Raw genomic sequence first — 11,735 nt, 5'->3', positions numbered from 1 at the left:
GAACAATGTTTGCATTGCTACTTTTTGCTAAGTAGTCCATATTGTAATATGAGAATAAAACCCGAAAAATAAAATTGACATTTTAAAGGAGACATCTTTTGGAAGAGGTAATAATCTAATAAATTATTGAAATATTTATTTCTTTCTATGAAATAGTTCTTTTTTTAAATTAAAGAATAGCATGTTTGATGCTCAAACAATAAATTAAAAGAATTATTCTCTATCTGTTGGTGAACTGTAATCTGTTACTGAAGTGAAAAAATAAGTTTCCTTTCAGTTATGTATTTGTTTCTTTTCTCGATCTGCAGGCTCTACCTTCATTTGCAACACCCACATAATTCCGGTGAAAAATCAAGAGGGAGTAGCAATGATGTTTATTATTAACTTTGAGTATGTAACAGATGAAGAGAACGTGGCATCTCCTGAGAAGTGCAAGCCAATATTGCCATCCAAATTTGTAAATCGTAAGTTACTCTTTGAATGTTCTCTGCTTATCTCTTATCAGGGAGAGTATTAACCTGGGCAACAGTGATACCGAAAAAATGGTGCAATCCCCATTGTCTGACTCATTTAATATAAAATTTAAAACAATAAGAAGTTAAATGTAGGAAACCTGTTATAATGTTGGCAAGATATCAGATCTTTGGCAGTATGGATCTTGTGAGCACTGCTAGGAAATATAAATTCAGTAAGAGTAAAATGTTTCACAGAAGTGCATTATCCTTGAAAAAATTGTTTACAAATGGAAACTGCAAATAAAAACCCCATTATGATAAAGGACAAATATTTCACCTGAGCCTATTCAAAACAATATATTTTCCTTTCCAAATAAAAAATAGTTGGTGGAAGGTTTGATTAAAGTAGACTAGAAAATACAATACATGTGGGAAAAAAAAAGTTAGGGCATCATTAAACATTCTGATTTTATCTTATTTGAGTATTTAGATTGGATATACAGAAAATGCTTTTGTTTTCATTCCTCTCTGGAAGGCAAACATAGTCAAAATCAGAAAACTACACAAAACAGAAGCCCACTAGCTAGACTGTGTAGCTTTCTGTCCCACTATCTGCAGACGTGCTGTTTTGCTGACCTTCACTCTGTGCAGCAACAGCACGCAATCCTTCTGCTTTGTATCTGCACTCATGTAATCTGCTCTTACTACAAGATTTCCCAGAACACACCCCCATTTGCACAAGCTCTTAGTAAGGCATGCTCTAACAGTGAACATTAACACTCTCCCCTGGCTGGTTCAACAACTGTTGGAAAATACCTTTTCACAGTGCAATAATCTTTAATGTTAGGATGATAAAGGGACCTGGAACATAAGTTTTCTGATTGTTAAATCAACACTTTAGCTTTCTCTGTGTAGGAGACAAAGACCAGTACAATCTCCACTGCAAGAAGCAAGGGAAGAACTTTCCTGATATAAGCACTATGCTCTACCTGAAGTGATGACACACTGTATTATTTCTTCTGCTAGTTATGTTGAGAAGATTGTAAGAAGAAGGACAGTGCATATAACAGGATTATCAGGTTTCTTATGATGAAAGCAGTCTTTGCCATTCTTCATAATCTAGACTTTATCTTCTGGACAAAATGCATAGGATCTCACTCAAAGCTCAGTGCCTATCAGAAAATGCATAAACAAAAAGTACCCCCATAATATTGCCATATCATTCATATTTTCAAAAGATTGAAATTTATTTCTGTAAATAAAAAAAATACTATTTTCATTGAGCTTGGTGAAAGATCTCTGACTGAATTGCTTCAGATGGGCCAAAACCTTTCTGATTAAGTCCATATAACCCTACAACGGCAGTAGATATAAGACTGGAAAGGAAAATTCCTATTACTGGAAACCAGCAGTCTTCAAATAATTATTGTTCACCAAACATCACATGTTTTTAAATGATTCTAAATATCCTTTACAATATGTATTTAAAATTTGGTGGGTTTATACTTCCTTTTCTTATTCTGTTTTGCAGGTTTGGTTTTTTTTTTTAAATTATCAATACAGCAGTATTTTTCATTTTTCTTGAAATATCAAGAAAATACTTTTTCTAGTAATGTTATGATAAAAATCCCATTAAGCATTATCAGAAAAAAATGCATCAAGAAAAACATTTCAAGATGCCATGATTTTGTGAATTTTTAACATTTTACTTCCTGGTTTTAAAAAACTACTTTATAACATAAATAAAATTGTTTAGCTGGTCCATGCTTAATGTGGTCTTATTAACAAAACAGAAGGTAAATACCCATTAGACAAAAAAAAAAGAAAAAAGAGCTTCATGTCCTCAAAAAGAGCTTTTTGTTCCTCTATCTGTGATATATCACTGTACATTTAAAAGTGTTGGCACTTGCCGTATTTTAAAGTGAAAAGCCACTAACAAGGACATCTGCAAAAAAAGCACTTAGTCAAAACATCTTTCTCTTGTTTTACAGTATTTACGCCTGACATACAGAGAGATTCCTTGCTGAGAGTTCTTGAGAAATAAATAGGTGGGGCTCCAAGCTCAGTACATAATAGAGAAAGATCAAGGTGCAAAAGGAAGCAAAGAAACGTGACTTGAACCATTTTCCTGCTTGTGGGTACAGCCAGATGCTAGAAGCTGGCAGAAAATAGAGCAAGTACATGGCTGCTCTTACTCCTTCCTAGTTGCTTGCGGTTTCAGAGCAGACTGTTATGTGGGCAGAATGGGACAAATAGTGATACAAAGTATGTTACGCAGCCAAAAATTACTCTTGGCAGAGAGAATTCTCAAGAAAGAGGCCAACACCTGCAATACATCCAGAAGTAACTGTAAGATAATGTGTACAGTCCAATGGTGGATTTAAATTAAAACAAACAAATAAAACCCTTCAAATTTAGAAAACGCAGAGACTAATAAGCAACAAAAGAAGTCATGAAAAAGGTGGATTGATTACCATGAAAACATCTTGTTTAAGTGATGTTCTCACTACAAGAAAGGCAAACAGCAGATCTCTAGGAGGAAGGTACTTTCATCACCTTACACTATTTAGACCATATATCAACAGGCAAAGTAAGTGATCTGTTTTCTTTGGCTCACACACAAACTGGACAGTAATGGGTACTGGTTCAGATAAAAAGAAAAAAATTAAAAAGCAAGGAAACAAAATCCCTTCACATCCAGCAACCAATTTAAGGAACAAAAATAGAGAGGGAACCAGTCATATAACAAGTGCAATACATCTCTGACAAAAAAAAACAAAATAAGAAACAGCTAATGACAAAAGATTTCAGATTGCATTAATGTCTACTACCCATATCATGCAAGATTTCTTTCCAGAACTTCTTAGATTGAGTTTTCTTATATTAGAATGTCTTTTCTACATGAGAGGAAATAAAAATGACTGAGTCACGTTGCAGGAGAGAAGAACTAAAAGTGAATAGGAAAAAAAAAAAACCTACAGTTCTTTTCCTTCACCTAGAAAATAAAATTCTTCCATGTTATCATTCTTCCTCTAATTGATTCATTAAGAGTTGACATCAAATTTATCAAGTGTAACTTTGAAAAACATTTCCTTTTTCTAAGAGCATCTATCCTGATAGTTACAGCCAACAGTTTTGAAAAAGAACGCTTACCCCAGTGTTCCTCATGAGTGAAATCTAACACAATGTAAGAAAAAAGCATTTCATGCCATGATGCACGGTCCACTCTGTTTTCAAAGGCTCTAACAGAAAAGGGAGATCCCAATCTGCTAAAGGGCTGAGGACCCTCTGAACAGATTAAAGACCTATGGATGGCATCTGACATTTGCTAGGTTGAGTTCAGAGACATCATTTAGTTCTGGGTGGGCAGAAAATTAAAAGTTTACCAGCTGAATACTGACAGATATTTTAAACTGTAAGCTCTTCGGTACAGGTATCCTGTCTTTTGTTATGTGCCGTTAGGATGGCTGACACAGCTAGGTTCTGATTCAGCATTGGGTTTGGCCAGTTATTATAATAATAGACTATTTTAAAAAAAACACTGTATGTTGCGAGGAGTTTGATGACCACATTTGAGTATAATTAGAATTCTTTCTAGTCTGGTGGTTGAGAGCTTCTGTCTCATATGCAACAAAAAGCTGAATAGGCAGTAATGTGAAAAGTGAAGATACTGGCTTCACAATAGCAGTGTAAAAATCCTTTCAGCTGATCCCTTTGTTCCCTTTATTCTTCCTTGCAGAATTTATCATCAGTTCTCTATGGCAGTCTGACCAGTGTATAATCAAATATCTAAATTCTGGAAAATACTAGCATGCACCAAATCTGTAAAGAGCTACTAAATCTCAGCCAACTGATTTTTCACTCTTTTATGTTTCGTTGCTTTTGTGTTTTGCCGTGATTCTATTTTTCAATAAATGTCATTTCACTAGTAGAATAAGGAAAGTCTTCGCTTATATATAACTCTTTTCTTTTGAGGGAAAGAAAAATCCCAAAATGTCGTAACTTTTTATTTAAACTTCTAAACAAATTTATTTAATATTGTCTGTCCCATCTCTATATTCAGAGAGGTGAGGAAATTTCTTCTGCAAGTACTTACTCCATGACTGGGTAACATCCTCTTCTCCAGTGAGGATGTACTTGTACTAGGTGCAGTTAAAACGAGACTTACAGAAACTGATTCCTGCTATAGATGTCCATTCATCATCCACTCACTCTCTAAATTTTGTCTCATTTCCAGATACAAGAATTCTATTAATTCTTACTTCAACTGTTTTCTAATAAGTTTTTCTTTGTGCACTGTTTTTTTTTTTAGATCATGTAAATGTTTTATAATTCCAGACATGAACTTCTGTATCCAAAGATAAAAACACCTAATAACTTTACCATCCCTCGCTTTAGCTGGGGAAAAAAAAATGCTTGAAGACATAAATACCTGCTTTGTAAGTGAAAGGATATTTAGCTTATTAGCGTTAAGAATTTTGAACTACATAAGCCCTAAAAATGGATTTTAGTCATATTATAACATTTCTTATTGACTGTTCTGTCACATCTACTAAATTATCCTCTAAATTTGTCTACTAGTAACACTTGTTAACCAAAATAAGATGAGATGATAAAATTCTAGTACAGTGTGTTGTACAGACTTCACTAAACTCTTTATTATAAAATGTGAAGTTACTATAACTTCTGTATATAAATATGGCTTTTATATCAGCTGTTGAGGAAAGGGAATGCAATTGCCCAGTTTTATTCCCAAATCTGTCAAACATTCCAATCTGGCATGTTCATCCACTCCACCAATTTGACAAGGAATTTTTACAGAAATTTACTTAACTAGTGGCATAAATTAATATTTGCTCCTGACACCTGATTATGTTCTTCCAAACTGCCAAATACTTTGCATCTGTAAAGTTAGTACTGCAAAATACAAAATTGTCATGACATGAAACAGGCCCGTATCCGGAGTAGGGACGAATCGCTCATACGCCAATATGGTGTGTAGCGAGACCCGTTTATTGTTTACAATGCATCCCAATTTATAGACTCTTGTCCACTCGACTAACTACATGGTGATTGGATAGTGACTCTGTTACACAGACAGCACACATCTCTTAAAACACTATAATTGGATAAAAGGGGTTAGATCCCACGTGGTGAGTATTTTGGTTAGAGTTAACAAACAAGGCCAGTAGAGATAGTATTTCCCACACGATAATACTGCAGCTGGGTTTCGGCTGCTAAGTTTCCCAGAGAAAGTAGCATATTTTCGTAGTTCTAATTTCTGCTAGAAAAATGCACCAACACAAAATCTATCATGAAACAAATCTAACACAGAGAAAATCAGCAGCCATTTCATACTGAGAGAAATAGATTTGAGGAAACTGACTTCTATGTGAAGAAGGTAGCTGTAATTTTTCCACTCAATGTAGACCATTTATGGGATTGTAATGTACACACATGCACAAGATGAGAAAATCCTCTCTGAATTTTAATTCTGAGCTGTCTTCATTTTCTGCCCCACCTAGAGCATCCAGCCTTTTTACTGACCTATAAGTGCTTTTTCCAACATTTACTCCAGTCCTGTTTAAAGCAAAACTCCTATTAATACGTAGGCTAAAATAGCTAAAGTGAGATAAGGTAGCTTTTCCACAAGTTCTATTCATTTAACTTAAAAATATTTTGACTAGATAAATATACTAACTTATAAGCTAATATTGGTTCCCAAACACAGTGTTCATTACCTCATGGGAGAAAGCCCAGAAAGTTATTTGATTATTCATATAATTGCATTCTGCCAAAGAGATATATTTGAGGATTGCCTTATCATTTTACACTTCAAAATCTATAAGCCTATTAAAGGAACCCTGGAATAATTTCTTGGGTTTCTTCCTCTAAAGGAAATAAGAGTATATCTGTTAGACAACCAAAAAAATTGCATACTTTTTTGATCAGGTTTAAACAAAATGAACAGGCTGACAATATTCTTAAAATAGCTTAAACGATAATCGAAAACCTTTCAAGCAAAGGGATCCTTCAAGGTGCTTACACTTTCACCAGGTTTGCCTCTCTCCTGGTCCTAGCAATGAAGTTACATCTCAGGAGTAGAGAATACCGCATCCACTGAAGTTACACCTAAAACAAGTACAACTGAAATTCAAATCAGGCCTTTCCTTTAAGTTAAAGACTTAACAAAAAAATGGTAAGTTTTTTTCCTCTGTGCAGAGCACTTTGCTATGTAAGTAAGCACAGAAGTTTAGTGAGAGGCAAACATATATTTTTTTCTAAGCATATCGGGACAACAACGTCATCATTAAATACCATATACCATTGGATGCACACAAGTTTGCCACATAGGATATGGCACTTATAAGCAATAAGTGACTTTGCCCAAAAAGTAATGAGAAATTTGTCCAGGGTCTTATTTTTAGCTGCACCACTGGGAGCAAATTCATCATAAGTGAGGGCTAGTCAAGAAAAATTGTGTCCAGGACGACAAAGGTTTCTATCTAGCCAACCAGCAGCATAGTTCTGACAACCCCAGTGTCAATATGTGTATTTGTCTCCAAGGTAAATTACAGTGAATGTTAGGTGAACTGAAATAGTGTTGTACTCTTTGCAAAGGAATATAGCCATATAGCAATCGCCAGTAAAAGACAGAAGGATCTCTGTTACTTTCACCTTCAGGACTCCACAAATACCTAAATGCCCAATTAACAGAACAGTCATTAAGATAATTAAATTCTGTTGGTCTTCTTTACAGACAGAGAAATAAAAGTTAGTTGGCTATATTTCTGTTTCCTCATGATATTTACTGTTGGGGCTCAGGTTAGAAAGGAAGCCTCCCAGCATTCTAGCCACTGTAATTAACAGTTTGAATTAAAGCCTCTCCCAGATAGGACCACAGAGCTATTGCACTATATCTTGTTCAAACATTCAATATAAAAAGGCAATCTCTTCTTAAAAAGATTACAAATCAAAAAGAGGGAATGACACAGCTTTCAGTAGCTTTCTGTGGAAGTGATTTTTGCACAGTGGACAGGAAAAGGAACACTAGCTGACAATAATCTGTCTATGTAGATACCCTGCAAATTTTCTTTTTGAAATTTAAATAAATACATAGCAACCATGAGAAGGGAGTATGAGAAGGATTCTTGGGTTGAACTATATGCAGGAGATTTCTTCCAGTCTTATATTTTTATTCATTTTTAACAGGTCTCCTATCTATTTGTCCTTTTCAGGAAATTTAAAACAGGTAGGACCTCTGAGGTAACTTGAAGGCTAGGATACTGATTATGCAGTTGTTCCACGCTATAATACATACCCTCAGGAAAGTATAAAGGCAGTGACTTTTGCATCATTCTCCAATGGAAGAGATGTATGTCTCTATTATTTGTAATAAGAACTAGCACAGAACTAACACATCTGTGCTATTGTTAAATTAAATGAGAGATTTTAACCTTCAAAGGGAAGAAATCAAAACAATTAATCAGGGTATCTCAAGCTTAGATAAAGAGGACTCTACTAGCTAGCAGAAAAAAAGTATTTACATGGATTTGAGAAGCTTTCACATGCACACTGGTCATAAGAAATAGGATTTGTTATTTATATTATTCAACATGGAATAGAAATTATTTTAAAGTAACAAAATAGATCTATAGCTAAAAATAAGGGCATTTACCACTGAAGTGTCTCATTTCTCAGGCATAGAATCCTATCATTATTATTTGACTATATTAAGGAGCATAGCACCAAGGCAAGTTGGGCATTTCAAAGACCTGAAAGCAATTGTCAAAGACATTTAGTCCAAGTTCTTCCCACGAAGACATGAAAACAGTGAGGCCTGTCAGGAATACAAAACTTCTTTAAGGTCATACTCTGAACAAGTGTTGGTGAATAAAGCCTATTCTTCCTAAGATTAAGAATTCATCAACTTTTCAATAAGTTTCTTCCAAACAAATCTGTCATTTCCCAGTAAAGAAATGATCACCAGGAAATTAGAAGAGGTTCCAGTTCATGAGAAATAACATGTTAGTCTGGATACACCTACTTTAGTTTTCTGTCTGAAACATTAAGCATGTTTAAAATGTGGTAATTGGAAACATATATTATGTATGTGAAAAAACTTAGTAATTATCAAAGTCCTTCTTAATGGAATAGTTCTTAATATTAACAAGTAAAAAGACAATGTAGTTTTAGAACAATTTTTCTGCAGGTTATAGATTGTATATGGATTTGAGCTACCTGAATTTACTTCTAAAATATGAAGAAATTCAATATTCTACCTTCCTTTCTTAATAGTCTGTTTATTTTTTCAATCTGTTTCTTTTTAAGCTAAAGCATTTTGTAAATGTAGTTTAATTGTATTTCAGATGGTAACAACCTTTCGAGTGGCTCTTCTTCAGGTAAATCATCTTCTAAAATTCTATCTACTAAAATACTTTTATTGCTTTGTTCTGGTCCTATGATTTCAAGATCTCATTACATTTTATATAATTCTAGAAGAGTGTAAGTCAAAATACAGCTCCCACTCTGAGTACTTATTTCTGCAAAACTATAGATATAAGATCTAAACTATTAAATTTAGTATAATTATATGACATATAAAATCCAAATGTAGTGATATTTTTCAGCTTATTATCACTGAAAGTTCTTGTATGCAGAGCATTAAAAAATTTCAATCACTATATGAGACAAAACACATTGCTGAATTTGGTAGCAGTATATAAATTGAGTGTTAAAACATAAAGAGAACGTCTTCAGACAAAAACAATGCCTTTTATTGTATGAAGTCTGGCAACCAAGGTGATAAAGGGTTGGGAATTTCTTGAGAACTTGATTTAATTAAATGGAATTAATTCTTTATTCCAGCTACTGAAAAACCCACCAAACCCCACCAAAGCATGGTGCTAGTTGACAAATTCTTTGCACATAATATTTGTTATGATGTTTGATATTTTATTTCATTGCAGTTATTTTCCACTTTTAATTATGTCTAAGAAATAAAAATGCAGGATGCAAGAAATAAAATCTCCTTGAGAGAACCAAAAATTCTTTTTTCTTAAGACTTTTCCACAAACACACAATAACTCTTCTAATCTTAACATAATGAATAAGATCTAATAAAATGACATCTCTATCAACAAGTGGGAACAACACCAGACAAGTAAATGTACAGGTTCTTATTAACATCCAAGGATATAACCATTCTGTCCTTTGAGGGAGACCCTGAGAACATTGTTCACTGGTCAGCCACACACAGCATAACCCTACATGCAGCCAGAGACTTCATTCCCTTTCTTTCATGTTTTGACAGGCTACCTCAAAGGCCTACATGTAGTCAGGAGGCTCCAGAACTATATTATTTTCTTAGCCATTCTCAAAACTACCTTTTAGGAGAAGTATAGCCTGAAGACAAAAATACGCCAGCACAGAGATAAAACAACCTCCTCACTTACAAAAGAACATAAAAAAGATTGGTGTTACTGGTACCGGTAGAACTCAACTGTAACCTTAAATTTTAGAGAAAACTAAAAGAAGAAGTAGTGCCAAAAGTAGACCATAATAGAAGATAAAAAAAACCCCTGTGCATTCAGTATCTGAAAATTATAAATATAAGTTTCTAAAGCTAATAACTGGATATGCCTTTCTTTTCCTTCCTAAAAAAAAACGATTATTTAATGAGCAAAGCAAGAAAATTATCCACTTTATATGCATCTCTACACTGGGGGAAAAGAACTGGAAAAAGCCATGTTTGACTCTTGCTGTAATTCTCTGTCCTGAGGCCTGCCGAGTCCAGACCAAAAATAAGGTGGCATCACATGCCTCAGTGCTTGCATAGAGGACTTTCAAGTATTTGCTACTATTTAAACTGTCGATGTTTAGGAATTCTGTTTCTCAAAAGCAATTGTTTCCTTTAATCTGTTGCATGAGTTGTTAGATGGTATTTCTAAGCCTTTGAGCAGCAATTCGGTAATTGTCTGTGTCTGTATTTCTGATAACCTAGATCCTGAAAATTCCTTGACAGTAGGCATTCAATTTTCAGAAAATCATCCAGCAAAGAGCTTATGTTCCTTTTATGAAAGTAGTTTTGCTCATTGTTTTGGGAAGTTTCCTTTGGCTGATTAATCTGAGAGCAGCTTCAGGTACTTTTTTCTGGATAACTACTTCTCTGCATCAACATGAATGTAATAATGCTACTAGAGATGATAAAAAACTGACTGAGCAATTCTTTGAGGAGCCATCATGAATGACCTCCCAGCTGCTGTCTCTTAGAGCTGCATTTCTGCAGTGCTCAGAATAAGAAACCAGGAATCAGATGTGCATTGACATGGTCTGAGCAGACTTTGGGATAGCACATAGCACCTACCAATAATCTTAAATCTACTACAGAAGTGTAGTGGAAGTAAAGCTCTCTCAGTTGTAAGCATTTCTCTAATTTTGCCCCAGTGTCTAGGATGTAAATATGCATTTTCATCATTAGAAGTTTGAGGAGTGTCTTCTGTAGCAAGGCAAATATTCAGGCCAAGTATCATTTCTCTTCCTTGCTACAGAATGCTTGTGAAAACAGATAGGGGAATTACTTGCCACCCAAGAGTGTTGGATTACTAAAGAAATACTTATTCTATATGTTTTTGCTGGAATATCCTGTTTTCAAAATGAAATTTGTATTGATGGGGCAGGAAATTTGCAACCATGATAGCAACTGTTAATGAGGTCTTTTTTGGAACAAATTTTCATTCTTTTTTTTTCCCTAACACAAAATTCAATATTGTGGTATTTAGTGTTTAAGAATTGCAATTTTCCATTAATGGTAACATTTTCTGTTTCAATACTTATGGAAAAGCAAGGCTATTAAGTTTTTTTATCAAAATAGGGGTTTTCCCCACACTTTTTTCACAAAACTATTAAACACTTTCTTTCAATGAATTCTAAGTATCTTCTTTGATCTTCCAAAACCTAAGACAGAATTTTAAAAAGCTTTCAAAAGGCAAGAAAAATCTATTTGAATTTGTGACTTAGAGAGAACTACATTTGTGAATAGTTTAGAAGCATCCTTCCTTACCTGCAGTACACCTTGGGACTGAGTCCTACCCTTTAGAAATCCTGTGGGTTAGCCTAGATGGCACAGAGAATAAATGCAACCAACAGATTAACTCACTTGCAAATTACTTATTCAGCGAAGCAAGGTTTTAAAGGCGAAGGTGGAATGTAAGCCTGGAGCTGTGACCGAGACTCAACTGCTTTCTGCAATTGCACTTAGCAAGCCACAGCTATACAAAT

At 34.4% G+C, this 11,735-nt stretch overlaps 1 protein-coding gene across 1 annotated transcript in view; it reads left to right on the top strand.

Annotated features, from left to right (window-relative positions):
- Window positions 1-277: 277 nt before the first annotated feature.
- LOC104491589 (potassium voltage-gated channel subfamily H member 7-like) overlaps window positions 278-11,735 on the top strand; it is a gene marked incomplete at both ends in the record, with an annotated part of 23,379 nt that continues 11,921 nt past the window's right edge. The window contains one exon of the mRNA XM_010134039.1: window positions 278-468. Within this exon, the coding sequence (XP_010132341.1) occupies window positions 278-468 (191 nt within the window). The remainder of the gene's footprint in view (window positions 469-11,735) is intronic.

This window comes from Buceros rhinoceros, unplaced genomic scaffold (assembly GCF_000710305.1).
Source record: "Buceros rhinoceros silvestris isolate BGI_N320 unplaced genomic scaffold, ASM71030v1 scaffold4424, whole genome shotgun sequence".
Taxonomy (NCBI): domain Eukaryota; kingdom Metazoa; phylum Chordata; class Aves; order Bucerotiformes; family Bucerotidae; genus Buceros; species Buceros rhinoceros.
The sequence above is the reverse complement of the archived record's forward strand: the minus strand, read 5'-3'. Positions and strand labels throughout refer to the sequence as shown.